This window comes from Pseudophryne corroboree, chromosome 7 (genome assembly GCF_028390025.1).
Source record: "Pseudophryne corroboree isolate aPseCor3 chromosome 7, aPseCor3.hap2, whole genome shotgun sequence".
In the NCBI taxonomy this organism is placed as follows: domain Eukaryota; kingdom Metazoa; phylum Chordata; class Amphibia; order Anura; family Myobatrachidae; genus Pseudophryne; species Pseudophryne corroboree.
Window position 1 is genome coordinate 46,816,119 of NC_086450.1, and position 20,812 is coordinate 46,836,930.

General features: G+C 46.7%; 1 protein-coding gene across 2 annotated transcripts in view; it reads left to right on the forward strand.

Annotated features, from left to right (window-relative positions):
- LOC134944515 (uncharacterized) overlaps positions 1-20,812 on the forward strand; it is a 463,054-nt gene that overhangs the window by 17,556 nt on the left and 424,686 nt on the right. For both annotated transcript variants that reach the window (XM_063933135.1, XM_063933136.1), the window contains exon 4: positions 8,793-8,923. In XM_063933135.1, coding sequence (XP_063789205.1) covers positions 8,793-8,923 — 131 coding nt within the window. The remainder of the gene's footprint in view (positions 1-8,792; positions 8,924-20,812) is intronic.

Here is a 20,812-nt window from a genome sequence, read left to right on the forward strand (position 1 = left end):
TTTGCCTTGAGGAATGTGCAAAAATCCCAGTGGCAATATGTGGCAAGCTCATAGAGACTTATCCAAAGCGACTTGCAGCTGTAATTGCCGCAAAAGGTGGCTCTACAAAGTACTGACTTTAGGGGGATGAATAGTTATGCACGCTGAAGTTTTCTGTTATTTTGTCCTATTTTTTGTTTGCTTCACAATAAAAAAAAAACATCTTCAAAGTTGTAGGCATGTTCTGTGAATGAAACAATGAAAACCTTCAAACAATCCATTTTAATTCCAGGTTGTGAGGCAACAAAACATGAAAAATGCAAAGGGGGGTGAATACTTTAGCAAGGCACTGTAATTTAATGTTTTCTTAGAAATTTCTCAATACTTTTGGCCTAGGGGTGCCATGAAAAAAATGCTGGTACTCTAGGGTGCCGTGATTCAAGAAGGTTTGGGAACCAGTGATTTATGTAAAGAAATAGTAATTATCAAAGTAAGCAAATAGTATTAAATATGAAAATACATAATATATTTACATTTATATAAATTTTAAGATAAACAAAGCCACTGCACTAGATACTGTACAGAAAACAACTCCAACATGTCTTTTTATTAAGTCCCTTTGGATGGACTATCTTCAAGGTGTGTGTCCATCTAGACCCTCTTCTCAGGAGGGCTGCAGCTCGGTCCCCTCCTCGCTTAAGTGGTAGAATGTGGTCTATGATTTTATACCTATGACTGGCCACTGTCTCTTAAGCTAGGGTGACCATATTATCCCTTTTACCAGGGACGCTCATGGATTACACAGATTCTGTGGCTGATTAAAACCAGCTAAAATGGAGGCTTGAAGTCAGCCAGCCACAGAACCTGTGTAATCCATGAGCGTCTCAGGTAAAAGGGATAAAATGGTCACCCTACTTAAGCCTTAGGTAAAAATAATAGACATATAGGGGGATATTCAATTGTTTGAAAAGTCGGTTGGGTGTCTTTTTTTTCCTATCTATTAGACACCCAACCGACTTTTCAAACAATTTAATTCCCAAAAAATCATATATATTCCCAAAAGCTGACTTGAGTGAGGACAAAAGGTACCATTTTGCCAACTGTATATGCTGCAGAAGATACCACTATTTACATGGGTTCCAATTAGATGGGTTCCAATGTTTAGATAGACAATGTCTAGGTCGACAAGCAATAGGTTGACCCCATATGGTGGACATGCATTAGGTCGACACTGACAAAAGGTCGACACTGCAAAATGTTGACCGACACAAAAGGTTGACAGGTTTAAATGGCCGACATGTCAAATGTCGACGCATGTCGACTAGAGATGAGCGGGTTCGGTTCCTCGGAATCCGAACCCGCCTGAACTTCAGGTTTTTTTACACGGGTCCGAGCTACTCGGATCTTCCCGCCTTGCTCGGTTAACCCGAGCGCGCCCGAACGTCATCATCCCGCTGTCGGATTCTCGCGAGGCTCGGATTCTATCGCGAGACTCGGATTCTATATAAGGAGCCGCGCGTCGCCGCCATTTTCACACGTGCATTGAGATTGATAGGGAGAGGACGTGGCTGGCGTCCTCTCCGTTTAGAGTGACTAGAGTACTAGAGAGAGACACAAATTTTGGGGAGCATATAGGAGGAGTACTACTTGCTACTGATAGTGTGACCAGTGACCAGTGCCACCAGTTTAATTAATCCGTTCTCTGCCTGAAAAAAAACGATACACAGTGTGACACAGTCACACATACCATATCTGTGCTCAGCCCAGTGTGCTGCATCATATACTGTATATCATTATCTGACTGCTGAGTGCTCACTGCTCACACAGCTTAATTGTGGGGGAGACTGGGGAGCAGTTATAGCAGGAGTACATTTAAGTGCAGTGCACACTTTTGCTGCCAGAGTGCCACTGCCAGTGTGACTGACCAGTGACCACTGACCACCAGTATTGTGATTGTCTGCTGACCACCAGTATATTGTGATTGTCTGCCTGAAAAAGTTAAACACTCGTCGTGTGGTGTTTTTATAAACGCATTCTGCAGACAGTGTCCAGCAGGTCCGTCATTACATAATATATACCTGTCCGGCTGCAGTACTAGTGTGATATATATATATATTTTAATTTTATCTCATTATCATCCAGTCTATATTAGCAGCAGACACAGTACGGTAGTCCACGGCAGTAGCTACCTCTGTGTCGGCAGTCGCTGGTCCATCCATAATTGTATACCACCTACCCGTGGTTTTTTTTTCTATCTTCTTGATACTAGTAGCTTACTTTAGGAGTCTGCAGTGCTGACAGACAGTGTCCAGCAGGTCCGTCATTACATAATATATACCTGTCCGGCTGCAGTACTAGTGTGATATATATATATATATATTTTAATTTTATCTCATTATCATCCAGTCTATATTAGCAGCAGACACAGTACGGTAGTCCACGGCTGTAGCTACCTCTGTGTCGGCAGTCGCTGGTCCATCCATAATTGTATACCACCTACCCGTGTTTTTTTTTTTTTTTATATCTTCTTGATACTAGTAGCTTACTTTAGGAGTCTGCAGTGCTGACAGACAGTGTCCAGCAGGTCCGTCATTACATAATATATACCTGTCCGGCTGCAGTACTAGTGTGATATATATATATATATTTTAATTTTATCTCATTATCATCCAGTCTATATTAGCAGCAGACACAGTACGGTAGTCCACGGCTGTAGCTACCTCTGTGTCGGCAGTCGCTGGTCCATCCATAATTGTATACCACCTACCCGTGTTTTTTTTTTTTTTTTTCTATCTTCTTGATACTAGTAGCTTACTTTAGGAGTCTGCAGTGCTGACAGACAGTGTCCAGCAGGTCCGTCATTACATAATATATACCTGTCCGGCTGCAGTACTAGTGTGATATATATATATATTTTAATTTTATCTCATTATCATCCAGTCTATATTAGCAGCAGACACAGTACGGTAGTCCACGGCTGTAGCTACCTCTGTGTCGGCAGTCGCTGGTCCATCCATAATTGTATACCACCTACCCGTGGTTTTTTTTTCTATCTTCTTGATACTAGTAGCTTACTTTAGGAGTCTGCAGTGCTGACAGACAGTGTCCAGCAGGTCCGTCATTACATAATATATACCTGTCCGGCTGCAGTACTAGTGTGATATATATATATATTTTAATTTTATCTCATTATCATCCAGTTTATATTAGCAGCAGACACAGTACGGTAGTCCACGGCTGTAGCTACCTCTGTGTCGGCAGTCGCTGGTCCATCCATAATTGTATACCACCTACCCGTGGTTTTTTTTCCTATCTTCTTGATACTAGTAGCTTACTTTAGGAGTCTGCAGTGCTGACAGACAGTGTCCAGCAGGTCCATCATTACATAATATATACCTGTCCGGCTGCAGTACTAGTGTGATATATATATATATTTTAATTTTATCTCATTATCATCCAGTCTATATTAGCAGCAGACACAGTACGGTGGTCCACGGCTGTAGCTACCTCTGTGTCGGCAGTCGCTCGTCATCCATAAGTATACTAGTATCCATCCATCTCCATTGTTTACCTGAGGTGCCTTTTAGTTGTGCCTATTAAAATATGGAGAACAAAAATGTTGAGGTTCCAAAAATAGGGAAAGATCAAGATCCACTTCCACCCCGTGCTGAAGCTGCTGCCACTAGTCATGGCCGAGACGATGAAATGCCAGCAACGTCGTCTGCCAAGGCCGATGCCCAATGTCATAGTACAGAGCATGTAAAATCCAAAACACCAAATATCAGTAAAAAAAGGACTCAAAAATCTAAAATAAAATCGTCGGAGGAGAAGCGTAAACTTGCCAATATGCCATTTACCACACGGAGTGGCAAGGAACGGATGAGGCCCTGGCCTATGTTCATGGCTAGTGGTTCAGCTTCACATGAGGATGGAAGCACTCAGCCTCTCGCTAGAAAAATGAAAAGACTCAAGCTGGCAAAAGCACAGCAAAGAACTGTGCGTTCTTCGAAATCCCAAATCCACAAGGAGAGTCCAATTGTGTCGGTTGCGATGCCTGACCTTCCCAACACTGGACGTGAAGAGCATGCGCCTTCCACCATTTGCACGCCCCCTGCAAGTGCTGGAAGGAGCACCCGCAGTCCAGTTCCTGATAGTCAGATTGAAGATGTCAGTGTTGAAGTACACCAGGACGAGGAGGATATGGGTGTTGCTGGCGCTGGGGAGGAAATTGACAAGGAGGATTCTGATGGTGAGGTGGTTTGTTTAAGTCAGGCACCCGGGGAGACACCTGTTGTCCGTGGGAGGAATATGGCCATTGACATGCCTGGTCAAAATACCAAAAAAATCAGCTCTTCGGTGTGGAAGTATTTCAACAGAAATGCGGACAACATTTGTCAAGCCGTGTGTTGCCTTTGTCAAGCTGTAATAAGTAGGGGTAAGGACGTTAACCACCTCGGAACATCCTCCCTTATACGTCACCTGCAGCGCATTCATAATAAGTCAGTGACAAGTTCAAAAACTTTGGGCGACAGCGGAAGCAGTCCACTGACCAGTAAATCCCTTCCTCTTGTAACCAAGCTCACGCAAACCACCCCACCAACTCCCTCAGTGTCAATTTCCTCCTTCCCCAGGAATGCCAATAGTCCTGCAGGCCATGTCACTGGCAATTCTGACGAGTCCTCTCCTGCCTGGGATTCCTCCGATGCATCCTTGCGTGTAACGCCTACTGCTGCTGGCGCTGCTGTTGTTGCTGCTGGGAGTCGATGGTCATCCCAGAGGGGAAGTCGGAAGACCACTTGTACTACTTCCAGTAAGCAATTGACTGTCCAACAGTCCTTTGCGAGGAAGATGAAATATCACAGCAGTCATCCTGTTGCAAAGCGGATAACTGAGGCCTTGACAACTATGTTGGTGTTAGACGTGCATCCGGTATCCGCCGTTAGTTCACAGGGAACTAGACAATTTCTTGAGGTAGTGTGCCCCCGTTACCAAATACCATCTAGGTTCCACTTCTCTAGGCAGGCGATACCGAGAATGTACACGGACGTCAGAAAAAGACTCACCAGTGTCCTAAAAAATGCAGTTGTACCCAATGTCCACTTAACCACGGACATGTGGACAAGTGGAGCAGGGCAGGGTCAGGACTATATGACTGTGACAGCCCACTGGGTAGATGTATGGACTCCCGCCGCAAGAACAGCAGCGGCGGCACCAGTAGCAGCATCTCGCAAACGCCAACTCTTTCCTAGGCAGGCTACGCTTTGTATCACCGGTTTCCAGAATACGCACACAGCTGAAAACCTCTTACGGCAACTGAGGAAGATCATTGCGGAATGGCTTACCCCAATTGGACTCTCCTGTGGATTTGTGGCATCGGACAACGCCAGCAATATTGTGTGTGCATTAAATATGGGCAAATTCCAGCACGTCCCATGTTTTGCACATACCTTGAATTTGGTGGTGCAGAATTTTTTTAAAAACGAGAGGGGCGTGCAAGAGATGCTGTCGGTGGCCAGAAGAATTGCGGGACACTTTCGGCGTACAGGCACCACGTACAGAAGACTGGAGCACCACCAAAAACGCCTGAACCTGCCCTGTCATCATCTGAAGCAAGAAGTGGTAACGAGGTGGAATTCAACCCTATATATGCTTCAGAGGTTGGAGGAGCAGCAAAAGGCCATTCAAGCCTATACAATTGAGCACGATATAGGAGGTGGAATGCACCTGTCTCAAGCGCAGTGGAGAATGATTTCAACGTTGTGCAAGGTTCTGCTGCCCTTTGAACTTGCCACACGTGAAGTCAGTTCAGACACTGCCAGCCTGAGTCAGGTCATTCCCCTCATCAGGCTTTTGCAGAAGAAGCTGGAGACATTGAAGGAGGAGCTAACACGGAGCGATTCCGCTAGGCATGTGGGACTTGTGGATGGAGCCCTTAATTCGCTTAACAAGGATTCACGGGTGGTCAATCTGTTGAAATCAGAGCACTACATTTTGGCCACCGTGCTTGATCCTAGATTTAAAACCTACCTTGGATCTCTCTTTCCGGCAGACACAAGTCTGCTGGGGTTCAAAGACCTGCTGGTGACAAAATTGTCAAGTCAAGCGGAACGCGACCTGTCAACATCTCCTCCTTCACATTCTCCCGCAACTGGGGGTGCGAGGAAAAGGCTCAGAATTCCGAGCCCACCCGCTGGCGGTGATGCAGGGCAGTCTGGAGCGACTGCTGATGCTGACATCTGGTCCGGACTGAAGGACCTGCCAACGATTACGGACATGTCGTCTATTTTCACTGCATATGATTCTCTCCCCATTGAAAGAATGGTGGAGGATTATATGAGTGACCGCATCCAAGTAGGCACGTCAGACAGTCCGTACTTATACTGGCAGGAAAAAGAGGCAATTTGGAGGCCCTTGCACAAACTGGCTTTATTCTACCTAAGTTGCCCTCCCTCCAGTGTGTACTCCGAAAGAGTGTTTAGTGCCGCCGCTCACCTTGTCAGCAATCGGCGTACGAGGTTACTTCCAGAAAATGTGGAGAAGATGATGTTCATTAAAATGAATTATAATCAATTCCTCCGTGGAGACATTGACCAGCAGCAATTGCCTCCACAAAGTACACAGGGAGCTGAGATGGTGGATTCCAGTGGGGACGAATTGATAATCTGTGAGGAGGGGGATGTACACGGTGATATATCGGAGGATGATGATGAGGTGGACATCTTGCCTCTGTAGAGCCAGTTTGTGCAAGGAGAGATTAATTGCTTCTTTTTTGGTGGGGGTCCAAACCAACCCGTCATTTCAGTCACAGTCGTGTGGCAGACCCTGTCACTGAAATGATGGGTTGGTTAAAGTGTGCATGTCCTGTTTATACAACATAAGGGTGGGTGGGAGGGCCCAAGGACAATTCCATCTTGCACCTCTTTTTTCTTTCATTTTTCTTTGCGTCATGTGCTGTTTGGGGAGTGTTTTTTGGAAGGGCCATCCTGCGTGACACTGCAGTGCCACTCCTAGATGGGCCAGGTGTTTGTGTCGGCCACTAGGGTCGCTTAGCTTACTCACACAGCTACCTCATTGCGCCTCTTTTTTTCTTTGCGTCATGTGCTGTTTGGGGAGTGTTTTTTGGAAGGGCCATCCTGCGTGACACTGCAGTGCCACTCCTAGATGGGCCAGGTGTTTGTGTCGGCCACTAGGGTCGCTTAGCTTACTCACACAGCTACCTCATTGCGCCTCTCTTTTTCTTTGCGTCATGTGCTGTTTGGGGAGTGTTTTTTGGAAGGGCCATCCTGCGTGACACTGCAGTGCCACTCCTAGATGGGCCAGGTGTTTGTGTCGGCCACTAGGGTCGCTTAGCTTACTCACACAGCTACCTCATTGCGCCTCTTTTTTTCTTTGCGTCATGTGCTGTTTGGGGAGTGTTTTTTGGAAGGGCCATCCTGCGTGACACTGCAGTGCCACTCCTAGATGGGCCAGGTGTTTGTGTCGGCCACTAGGGTCGCTTAGCTTACTCACACAGCTACCTCATTGCGCCTCTTTTTTTCTTTGCGTCATGTGCTGTTTGGGGAGTGTTTTTTGGAAGGGCCATCCTGCGTGACACTGCAGTGCCACTCCTAGATGGGCCAGGTGTTTGTGTCGGCCACTAGGGTCGCTTAGTTTAGTCATCCAGCGACCTCGGTGCAAATTTTAGGACTAAAAATAATATTGTGAGGTGTGAGGTGTTCAGAATAGACTGAAAATGAGTGGAAATTATGGTTTTTGAGGTTAATAATACTTTGGGATCAAAATGACCCCCAAATTCTATGATTTAAGCTGTTTTTTAGTGTTTTTTGAAAAAAAACACCCGAATCCAAAGCACACCCGAATCCGACAAAAAAAATTCGGTGAGGTTTTGCCAAAAGGCGGTCGAACCCAAAACACGGCCGCGGAACCGAACCCAAAACCAAAACACAAAACCCGAAAAATTTCAAGTGCACATCTCTAATGTCGACACATCTTTTAAAAAAAATGTTTGCATGTTTTGACACCTTTTTCATACTTTACCATCCACAAGGACTACGTTTGCAGCTGTCGAGCCATGCAAGGGAACACAGTACACTAATTGGGGTTCTCTGTGCTCTGATGGTGAAAATGACACAAAAAAACCACACAAAGTTGTGTCGACCATTTTTCGTGTCGACCTTTTCATGTGTCGACCTTTTTGTATCTGTTGACCTTTTCCTGTGTTGATATTTTAGCAGTGTCTACATAATGCATGTTGACATTTTGTCAGTGTCTACTTAATGCTTGTCGACCATATGAGGTCAACCTAATGACTGGCGACCTAGATATTCTATACCACCCTATATTTATATGTTTTATCATTTTAATATAGGCAATTGAAGTGTTGTCATCATTATTGAATGTCCTGTAGTAGTGAAGAGTTGAGTGAAGTCACAGGCAAATTTAATTTTGTACCATTATGTAGAGTTCCAGGGTTCCAGGACTACAATCCTCCATTAACACTTTGCCATTCTGCAGAATGATCATTCTGCACTATATATTAGTATATTCTGCATTTTACGTAATTTATAGCTGGGATGGTAACCTTAAGCATGAGTAATAATTGATCCCTGGGCAATGGGAGTGGCCTTATAACATAGTAAGGTGATTGGTCAGAGACCAAAGGTTTTGAGCTTATTGGCCACTAAAATGTATGACCCATGTGGTCACAAGCAGCGTCCATGGATTCCCTTAAGTATGAAAGACTAGGTTTTCATAGCGTTTGTGCCATTTGGTGGTTCCTACAGAATACTGATATTTCCTATGTCTCTCACCAGGGACTCCGCAGACTATTGGACCAAGGTTGTTTAACATCTGATTTGCATTTCACCTACAACATGAAAAGTGGCTTGTATAACGTCAATTTGATCATCAAGTGCCTGGATCTACTGGACAGTTACACTATTAGGTATGTTACTCTGGAGAGCTTCTCCAGCTCCCAGTCTCTATTCATACTGCACATGAAATCATACCCCTGGTACTGTATGTTAAAGTATATGCTTAGTAGATTTTGGTGGTGCTCCTTTATAGAAGCATGACTGTAAGCAAGGAAGGTCTGCTTCTAGAGAACCAGTCCAGTGTGGTCAGATGTTGGCTGGTTGGACTTGTGGTCATTGGGCTGCAGACTTGTGTGGTTGGGGATGCCCACAAGTCACAGTCATGCAGAATACTCACACAACATTGTCCTTATGGGGTGTCTGTAACCTACAGGAGTCCTAATTAGACCAATATTATGATAGGAATCGGACAAATGCATCACAAGGCATTAAGTGGGAGCATCCTAATGCAAAAAAAAAGCTGCCGTTTAGTTTTGGTATCAGGGTACTAACATTTGAACCCCAACCCATCAAAAGCACAGCAGGGGGTCGGGGCCGTTTCCAGACAATTTGGCTCCCAGTGCGAACAGTAAAAAATGTGCCCCCCATAGACATTCAAAATGCACGGCCCCCCCCCCAATAGAAATTACAAAAAGCCTTTGCTAAGCGCTCCCGATGAAGGGGTGTGGCCTCACTAAAATTGGCGTGGTCTTACTAAAATGGTCGTGGCCTTGCAGGATAAGACTACCTTACACCTTTTTTGACCCTGCAACAATATACCTCCACCATATTAAGCACCACACAGTAATGCCCCTTGCACCATATTATGCCACACACCGCAATGCCTGTGATACATTCTGTACTACAGTAAAGCTTCTAATTACTTTTAAATTAACTGCTCGTTGCCAGGGGTTTAATGCGCTCGGTGTCATGCTCGTTGCCAGGGGTTTTACACGCTGGATGTCATGCTTGAGTCGTTGCCAGGCGTTTCATATACTGAGTGTCATGCTTGTTGTCAGGGCTTTCATGCGCTGGGTATCATGCTCGTTGCTAGGGGTATCATGCGCTGGGTGTCATGCTCGTTGCCAGGGGTTTCATGCACTGGGTGTCATGCTCGTTGCCATGGGTTTCATGTGCTGGGTGCCATGCTCGTTGCCATGGGTTTCATGTGCTGGGTGCCATGCTCATTTCCATGAGTTTCATTTCATGCTCTGGCGTCCATGATTCTTGCCAAGGGGAATGCTTGTTGCCAAGGGGGTGTTAGCAACACCGTGTTATATATTGGCTGGCGCCAGCCCACTGGCTTAGATTTCCTGCTCCCCCTCCTCCCTCTTCCCCCTTCCCCTATGCTACTCATGGAGACGGAGTTTCGCGGAATGACACAGCTGCATTGTGACGTCACAACGCAACTGCGTCATTCCACAAAACACCGCCCCCATGAGCGGAGTGCTATGCTAAAGGGAGGAGGGGGAGCAAAAGGAGTCACCAAAGTGCTGCGGAGGGCACTCCCGTGTGATCGCGCGGCTCGCCTGCCGCAAGAAACAGCACTGTAGGGGGGAAAGAACATTTGAAAAGGAGAAAGACAGAAGAAGAAAGAAGCATAGAAGGTGAAAGTAAGTATACCACCCATCTGTCCTGACTTGAGTGGGATAGTCCTGATTTGAGTGGACTGTTACGCAGTCAAGACTTCTGTCTCAATTCAATGGATGGGACATATCCTACTCATGAGTAATTCTCCTTCAATGAGGTGTGTACCAGAGGCAGGTTATCATGGCATTGAAGGAGTATCTTTAGAGGAGTTTAAGGTGATTTTGGGTGTCCCGGGGCGTCACTACCAATAGTAAAGGCCCACCCCCCAGTGTGACATAGCATGCCCATCATGTAGTGTGACCACGCCCCCTTCTCATGCACACGCTGCTGCTTAGCAGTAAGACACATTCCTTTCACCTGCAGTATATTACAGTAGAATATACAATTTTATTAAATGTTTTTAAACATTTAAATGAAACTTATGTAATATGAATATGGTTTATTTTTCTCTTATGGTACTTGTTGAGTATACAGGCACCACTGTAGTGCACCAACTTTGCTATTCAGCTTGAACTGCTACTTTCAAATCTTCTGCTTCAGCGAATCCTGACTTAAACGAAGCAGCAGGAAATGTCATAGCAGCGGTTCATGTGGAAGAAGCAGAGCTGTGCTGCTGAGTTACAGTGGTGTCTGCATAATGACTATCGGGCATATTTATTAATATTATTTTTATTACAATAATATGAAAAAGGATGTTTTCACACCCTTTTCACATTATTTTAGTTTCACTGAAATGTATTAAAGGGCTTTTGGAGCAGTGTTCGTTAATAGCTACTGTAAACCCTTTAATTCACTAATCAGTAATCTGGCCAAATAAAAAAAAAAGTGGAAAAAAAATACAGAAAGTAGGCCTGTGATAATAAAGCTATCTTCAGACAGCATTATCCATAGGTTCCCTCCGGTTCCCGCTTCCGCTCTCCACTCTGACAGGCAGAGCAGAGTTGGGAGCAGGCGCCAGTGATCAGCCATATGTGTCTAATAAGATCACAGGCTGAGCACTGTAAAAAATATGTCCCTGGTAAGTGCCTCCGTGCCTCCGGTCATCTGATAGCCGGCTTCCTGTACTGTGACCCCAGTCATCTGATATTTGCTGTAAACCGGCATCTCCATTTACAGCAAACATCAGATGATGGGTCACAGAGCTGGAAGACGGCTACCAGATGACCGGAGCTGCAGGAGCACACTGGGACACTAATCACTGGAGTATGGGGCTAATTCCAAGTTGATCGCAGCAGGATTTTTGTTAGCAATTGGGCAAAACCATGTGCACTGCAGGGGGGGCAGATATAACATGTGCAGAGAGAGTTAGATTTGGGTGGGGTGTGTTCAAACTGATATCTAAATTGCAGTGTAAAAATAAAGCAGCCAGTATTTACCCTGCACAGAAACAAAATAACCCACCCAAATCTAACTCTCTCTGCACGTTATATCTGCCCCACCTGCAGTGCACATGGTTTTGCCCAATTGCTTACAAAAATCCTGCTGCGATCAACTTGGAATTACCCCCTAAGTTCAAGAGGGGGGGGGGGATGGAGTGCATTTGTAGGGACAAAGCTTTCTCGCGAGCTCTGTCCCTGCATGCGATAATTGATACGGATGGCGGTCATTAGGTCTATCTATAACATGGAACATACGCAACCAGTTAACAGTATGCAACAAACAGTATCAGGCAAAAACTGATTTCAACTGTAACATAACCCTTATGTAAGCAACAACTATATACAAGCCTTGCAGAAAATAGTCCGCACTGGGACGGGCGCCCAGCATCCTCTACGGACTAGGAGAAAAAGATTTACCGGTAGGTTTAAAATCTTATTTTGTCTTACGTCCTAGAGGATGCTGGGGACTCCGTAAGCCCCATGGGGTTTATACCAAAGCTCCAGACAAGGCGGGAGAGTGCGGATGACTGAGCAAACGCAAGGTCCTCATCAGCCAGGGTATCAAACTTATAGAACTTTGCAAAAGTGTTTGAACCTGACCAGGTAGCTGCTCGGCAAAGCTGTAAAGCCGATACGCCTCGGGCAGCCGCCCAAGAAGAGCCCACCTTACTAGTGGAATGGGCCTTGACCGAATTTGGTAACGGCAATCCTGCCGTAGAATGAGCCTGCTGAATCGTGTTACAGATCCAGCGAGCAATAGTCTGCTTCGAAGCAGGAGCGCCAACTTTGTTGGCTGCATACAGGACCAACAGTGCTTCTGTTTTCCTAACCCGAGCCGTCCTGGCTACATAGGTTTTTAAGGCCCTGACTACATCCAGGGACTTTGAGTCCTCCAAGACACCCGTAGCCACAAGCACCACAATAGGTTGGTTCATATGAAATGATGAAACCACCTTGGGCAAAAATTGAGGACGAGTCCTCAACTCCGTTCTATCCACATGGAAAATCAGATAGGGGCCCTTGTGAGACAAGGCCGCCAATTCGGACACCCGCCCCGCAGATGCCAAGGCCAACAACATGACCACCTTCCAAGTGAGAAATTTTAATTCAACCATCTGAAGCGGTTCAAACCAGTGAGATTTTAGGAACCGTAAAACCACATTAATATCCCATGGTGCCACTGGGGGCACAAAAGGAGGCTGGATGTGCAGCACTCCCTTTACAAAAGTCTGGACTTCTGGGAGAGAAGCCAATTCCTTCTGAAAGAATATAGATAGGGATGAAATTTGTACCTTAATGGAGCCTACCTTCAGGCCCATATCCACTCCTGTCTGTAGAAAGTGGAGAAAACGGCCCAGATGGAAATCCTCCGTAGGAGCATTTTTGGCTTCACACCAAGAAACATACTTCCTCCAGATACGGTGATAATGTTTCGCCGTCACCTCCTTCCAAGCCTTTATCAGCGTAGGGATGACTTCTTCCAGAATACCTTTCCCAGCTAGGATTCGGTGTTCAACCGCCATGCCGTCAAACGTGACCGCGGTAAGTCTTGGAACACGCAGGGCCCCTGCTGTAACAGGTCCTCCCTGAGAGGAAGAGGCCACGGATCTTCTGTGAGCATTTCCTGAAGATCTGAGTACCAGGCCCTTCGAGGCCAATCTGGAACAATGGGGTATATTTACTAAAATTCGTATTTTCCCGTTTGAGGTCAAAGTTCAATCACGAATGACATCAAAAGTGTAAAGTTGCAACTTTTTGAATTTATTACGACTAATTTACTAAGCTGTCGTATTCTGCATTTTTGGATTTACCGATGTCGATGTAATTCGTTTTTTTTTGGCAGTGTTTTACGTGAGTGACTTGTAAAACACTGCCGACTTTAATACAATGAATCTCGGCCGGATCTGAGAGATCCGTGCTGGGCTTCATTGTGCACCTTTTAAAAAAGTGTAATCAGTGTTAAAATAAAATAAAAAAAATGCGTGGGGTCCCCCCTCCTAAGCCAAACCAGCCTCGGGCTCTTTAAGCCGGTCCTGGTTGAAAAAATATGGGGGAAAAAATGGCAGGGGTTCCCCCATATTTAAGCAACCAGCACCGGGCTCTGCGCCTGGTCCTGGTTCCAAAAATACGGGGGACAAAAAGCGTAGGGGTCCCCCGTATTTCTGAAACCAGCTCCGGGCTCCACTAGCCAGATACATAATGCCACAGCCGGGGGACACTTTTATCTAGGTCCCTGCGGCCCTGGCATTACATAACCAACTAGTCACCCGTGGCCGGGGTACCCTGGAGGAGTGGGGACCCCTTCAATCAAGGGCTCCCCCCCTCCAGCCACCCAAGGGCCAGGGGTGAAGCCCGAGGCTGTCCCCCCCATCCAAGGGCTGCGGATGGGAGGCTGATAGCCTTTTTGTCAAAAAATGAATATTGTTTTTAGTAGCAGTACTACAAGTCCCAGCAAGCCTCCCCCGCAAGCTGGTACTTGGAGAACCACAAGTACCAGCATGCGGAGGAAAACCGGGCCCGCTGGTACCTGTAGTACTACTACTAAAAAAATACCCCAATAAAAACATAAGACACACACCTTGAAAGTAAAACTTTAATGCATACATCCACACCTCCATATACACATACTTACCTATGTTCACACGAGGGTCGGTCCTCTTCTCCATGTAGAATCCATGGTGTACCTGTTGAAAAAATTATACTCACAAAATCCAGTGTAGATGGCTCCTTTTGTAATCCATTTGTAATCCAGGTACTTTGCAAAAAAACAAAACGGACACCCGACCTCGCACTGAAAGGGGCCCCATGTTTTCACATGGGACCCCTTTCCCCGATTGCCAGAAACCCCCTCTGACTTATGTCTAAGAGGGTTCCATCAGCCAATCAGGGAGCGCCACATTGTGGCACCCTCCTGATTGGCTGTGTGCTCCTGTAGTGTATGACAGGCAGCACCCGGCAGTGATACAATGTAGCGCCTATGCGCTCCATTGTAACCAATGGTGGGAACTTTGTGGTCAGCGGTTGACCGAAAGCAACCTCACCGCTGACCGCAAAGTTCCCAGGCATTCGGGGCATTAAAGTTTTACTTTCAAGGTGTGTGTCTTATGTTTTTATTGGGGTATTTTTTTAGTAGTAGTACTACAGGTACCAGCGGGCCCGGTTTTCCTCCGCATGCTGGTACTTGTGGTTCTCCAAGTACCAGCTTGCGGGGGAGGCTTGCTGGGACTTGTAGTACTGCTACTAAAAACAATATTCATTTTTTGACAAAAAGGCTATCAGCCTCCCATCCGCAGCCCTTGGATGGGGGGGACAGCCTCGGGCTTCACCCCTGGCCCTTGGGTGGCTGGAGGGGGGGGGGACCCCTTGATTGAAGGGGTCCCCACTCCTCCAGGGTACCCCGGCCAGGGGTGACTAGTTGGTTATGTAATGCCAGGGCCGCAGGGACCTAGATAAAAGTGTCCCCCGGCTGTGGCATTATGTATCTGGCTAGTGGAGCCCGGTGCTGGTTTCATAAATACGGGGGACCCCTACGCTTTTTGTCCCCCGTATTTTTGGAACCAGGACCAGGCGCAGAGCCCGGTGCTGGTTGTTTAAATATGGGGGAACCCCTATCATTTTTTCCCCCATATTTTTTCAACCAGGGCCGGCTCAAAGAGCCCGAGGCTGGTTTTGCTTAGGAGGGGGGACCCCACGCATTTTTTTTTCAAAAAAATATTACTTTCCCATCCCCTTCCCACTGATAAACATGCACGGATCTCATGGATCCGTGTATGCCTATCCAAACACGGGGAAAAAAAGCAGGTCTGGTTTTTTTTAGCACTTTTTCACGAATTGTATTTCAGCACGGCAGTGTTTGGCTATTGTCGGCAGTGTTTGTGATTTGCACTTTTTAGTAAATTACGATTTCTACCAAATTGCAGGCGTATTTGACCGATGGTGTATTGATTCGTAATTTTTTCCTAGGACTTCCAAAATATTACGAATGCCCTCATCACTGCCGAGATTTTTGCTTAGTAAATTCCCGAGATGACACTTTGAAGAAAAAACGTAATCTCGGTCAAAATCGGGACCTTAGTAAATATACCCCAATGAGTATTGTCTGCACTCTTTTTTGTCTTATGATTCTCAATATTTCTGAGATGAGAGGAAGAGGAGGGAACACATAGACCGACTGGAACACCCATGGTGTCACGAGGGCGTCCACCGCTACTGCCTGAGAGTCCCTTGACCTGGCACAATACTTCCGAAGTTTCTTGTTGAGGCGTGACGCCATCATGTCTATTTAAGGAATTCCCTAAAGACTTGTTATCTCTGCAAAAACTTCTTGATGAAGTCCCCACTCTACTGGATGGAGATTGTGCCTGCGGAGGAAGTCTGCTTCCCAGTTGTCCACTCCCGGAATGAAGACTGCTGACAGAGCGCTTACGTGATTCTCCGCCCAGCGACGAATCCTGGTGGCTTCCGCCATTGCCACTCTGCTCCTTGTCCCGCCTTGGCGGTTTACATGAGCCACGGCTGTGACGTTGTCTGATTGAATCAGAACCGGTAGGTCACGTTGAAAATTCTCCGCTTGTCGTAGGCCGTTGTATATGGCCCTTAATTCCAGTATGTTGATGTGTAGACAAGCCTCCTGGCTTGACCATAGTCCCTGAAAATTTCTTCCTTGCGTGACTGCTCCCCATCCTCGGAGGCTTGCGTCCGTGGTCACCAGAACCCAGTCCTGAATGCCGAACCTGCGACCCTCTAGAAGGTGAGCACTCTGCAGCCACCACGGGAGAGACACCCTGGCCCTGGGGGACAGGTTTATTTTCTGATGTATTTGTAAATGGGACCCGGACCACTTGTCCAGAAGGTCCCACTGAAGCGTCCTCGCATGAAACCTGCCGAATGGGATGGCCTCGTAGGCTGCCACCATTTTCCCCAGAACTCGAGTGCATTGATGAACAGACACTCTTTTTGGTTTTAGCAGGTCTCTGACCATGTTCTGGAGGTCCTGGGCTTTTTCCATCGGGAGAAAAACCCTCTTCTGTTCCGTGTCCAGAATCATGCCTAGGAATGATAGTCGAGTCGTTGGAATCAATTGTGACTTTGGCAGATTTAGAATCCAACCGTGCCGTTGTAGCACTCTCAGGGAGAGCGACACGCTTTTCAGCAATTGATCTCTCGATCTCGCTTTTATCAGGAGATCGTCCAAGTACGGGATAATTGTGACTCCCTGCCTGCGCAGGAGCACCATCATCTCCGCCATCACCTTGGTGAAAATCCTCGGGGCCGTGGAAAGCCCAAACGGCAACGTCTGAAACTGGTAATGACAGTCCTGTACAGCGAATCTCAGGTACTCCTGATGAGGAGGATATATTGGAACATGAAGGTATGCATCCTTTATGTCTAGCGACACCATAAAATCCCCCCCTTCCAGACTGGAGATCACTGCCCGGAGCGATTCCATCTTGAATTTGAACTTTTTCAAGTACCGGTCTAGGGATTTTAGATTTAAAATTGGTCTGACCGAGCCATCCGGCTTCGGGACCATGAACAGCGTTGAATAGTACCCTTTTCCCTGTTGGACTAGGGCAGTGGTTCTCAAACTCGGTCCTCAGGACCCCACACAGTGCATGTTTTGCAGGTAACCCAACAGGTGCACAGGTGTATTAATTACTCACTGACACAATTTAAAAGGTCCACAGGTGGAGCTAATTACTTCACTTGCGATTCTGTGAGGAGACCTGCAAAACATGCACTGTGTGGGGTCCTGAGGACCGAGTTTGAGAATCTGTGGACTAGGGGAACCTTGACAATCACGTGCTGTTGACACAGCTTTTGAATTGCAGCTAACACTACTGCCCTCTCTGGGGGAGAAGCTGGCATGGCCGACTTGAAAAATCGGCGAGGGGGCACCTCTTCGAATTCCAGGTTGTAGCCTTGGGATACAATTTCCATCGCCCAAGGATACACGTCTGACAGACCCCAGACCTGGCTGAAGAGTCGAAGACGTGCCCCCACCAGTGCGGACTCCCTCAGTGGAGCCCCAGCGTCATGCGGTGGATTTAGTAGAAGTCGGGGAGGACTTCTGTTCCTGGGAACTAGCCGAAGCAGGCGTTCTTTTCCCTCTACCCTTACCTCTGGCGAGGAAGGATGAGCCCCGACCTCTTCTGGACTTATGCGACCAAAAGGACTGCATCTGATATTGTGGAGTTTTCTTTTGCTGTGGGGGAACAAAAGGCAAAAAGGTAGATTTACCCGCGGTAGCTGTGGAAACCGGGTCCGCGAGACCTTCCCCAAACAAAACTTCACCCTTGTAAGGTAAAACCTCCATATGCTTCTTTGAGTCGGCATCACCCGTCCATTGGCGGGTCCACAGGGCTCGCCTAGCAGAAATCGCCATGGCGTTGGCTCTCAAACCTAGCAGCCCAACGTCTCTTTGAGCGTCTCTCATATATAAGACAGCGTCTTTAATGTGACCTAAGGTCAATAAAATGGTATCCCTATCTAGGGTATCAAAATCAGCTGACAAGGTATCTGTCCAAGCCGCAACCGCGCTACATACCCATGCCGATGCTATTGCCAGTCTGAGTAAAGCACCCGTATGCGTATAAATAGATTTTAAGGTAGTTTCCTGTCTGCGATCAGCAGGATCCTTGAGGGCTGCCGTGTCTGGAGACGGTAGCGCCACCTTCTTGGACAAGCGTGTTAAAGCCTTGTCCACCCTGAGCGAGAATTCCCACCGTACCCTGTCCTGTGCAGGGAAAGGATACGCCATAAGGATCCTCTTGGGAATCTGCAGTTTTTTTGTCTGGAATTTCCCAAGCTTTTTTAAATAACTCTTTCAGCTCATGAGATGGGGGAAAGGTTACCTCAGGTTTCTTTTCCTTATACATGCGCACCCTCGTGTCAGGGACAGAGGGGTCATCTGTGATATGCAATACATCTTTTATTGCCATAATCATATACTGAATACTTTTGGCCACCCGTGGGTGTAACCTTGCATCATCGTAGTCGACACTGGAGTCAGAATCCGTGTCGGTATCAGTGTCTGCTATTTGGGATAGAGAACGTTTTTGAGACCCTGAAGGGCCTTATGACACAGTCAAAGCCATGGATTGACTCCCTGCTTTTTCCCTGGACTCTGCTTTGTCCAACCTCTTATGTAATAAGGTCACATTTGCATTCAAAACATTTCACATGTCCAACCAATCAGGTGTCGGCGTTGCTGACAGAGACACCACAATCATTTGCTCCACCTCCTCCTTAGATGAGCCTTCCGCTTCAGACATGTCGACACACTCGTACCGACACCCCCACACACACAGGGATATATTTATATGGAGACAGTTCCCCAATAAGGCCCTTTGGTGAGACAGAAAGAGAGAGAGTATGCCAGCACACACCCAGCGCCAACTGACACTGGAAAATAATTCACAGATAATATAGCGCTTTTATATATAATTATCTGTATAATACACTCACTGCGCCTTACAAATGCCCCCCCCCCCCCCCTTTTCTGCCCTGTGTCACCGTGTTCAGCAGGGGAGAGTCCGGGGAGCCAGCTTCTCTGCAGTGCTCTGTGGAGAAAATGGCGCTGGTTAGTGCTGTGGAATCAAGCTTCGCCCCCTCCAGCGGCGGGTTTCGGTCCCGCTCAATTTTGAAATACTGGCGGGGAATTTTTATATCTACTGCCTCCGCATCCTATATATATGCATTTACCAGTCCTAGAGGTTTATATTGCTGCCCAGGGCGCCCCCCCCCCTGCGCCCTGAACCCATCAGTGCCTGCCGTGTGTGTTGTGTGTGGGAGCAATGGCGCGCAGCTTACCTCAGGGAAGATCTGAAGTCTTCTGCCGCCTGTGAAGTCTTCTTTCTTCTTATACTCACCCGGCTTCTGTCTTCCGGCTCTGTGAGGAGGACGGCGGCGCGGCTCTGGGACGAACGGCAAGGGGAGACCTGCGTTCCGACTCCCTCTGGAGCTAATGGTGTCCAGTAGCCTAAGAAGCAGAGCCTATCAGTTAAGTAGGTCTGCTTCTCTCTCCTCAGTCCCACGATGCAGGGAGCCCCTGTTGCCAGTAGTGCTCCCTGAAAATAAAAAACCTAACAAAATTATTTTTTCAGAGAAACTCAGGAGAGCTCCCTGTAATGCACCCAGTCTCCTCTGGGCACAGGAACTAACTGAGGTCTGGAGGAGGGGCATAGAGGGAGGAGCCAGTGCACACCCATTCTAAAGTTCTTTATAGTGCCCATGTCTCCTGCGGAGCCCGTCTATACCCCATGGTCCTTACGGAGTCCCCAGCATCCTCTAGGACGTAAGAGAAACCATTTTGCATACTCACAGGCTTCATTTAACGGCTTCCCAGTGAACAGTGATTTGTGGGCAGCAGAAAATATTTAAAAATGCTAACATGATGTTAGACGTGTCAGTTTCTGGGGCCACTCTACTACTGAATATAGGAAAAAACATATCATGGATTTTTGTTTAGTCTGCTACTGGGAAGCTATCAACATTTTGGCTAGTAATATTCTAGCTATCCCCCAGGTACCATTTACATGAAAAGTATGTTTTAAAGTAAGAGTCTGTTGTTTCTGGTTGTATTCCCATTTATTTTACGAAAACTGTTTGGCAATTGTATTTCTATATCTCATGTTGGCATGTATTTTTATATAATATACATTGTGAATGTCTTTTATTATAATACACTGCATTTAATAAAATTCTGTCTTTATTATCTTAAAGAATTCACTTGCCAGGTAGACGTAGATGTTCTAACACTGCCCATACAGTATGACACATATTTATTGTGTTTACTATTAGTAATAATATTAGGTTTAGATTGTATTGTGTATTAAGCTTAAGAATTGTGTAGTTAATAGTAAGTACATAGGCGTGGGCAAGTGGTGTGCCCGCCCCTTGGACAGCACCAAAGTCTACTTGAAACATGTCATCCCTGCCTCTCAGGTGGTTCCCATGGAAGAGGCAGCCTCTTTTTGAATCCAAGATGGGCAATGTGAAACTGCTCTATCC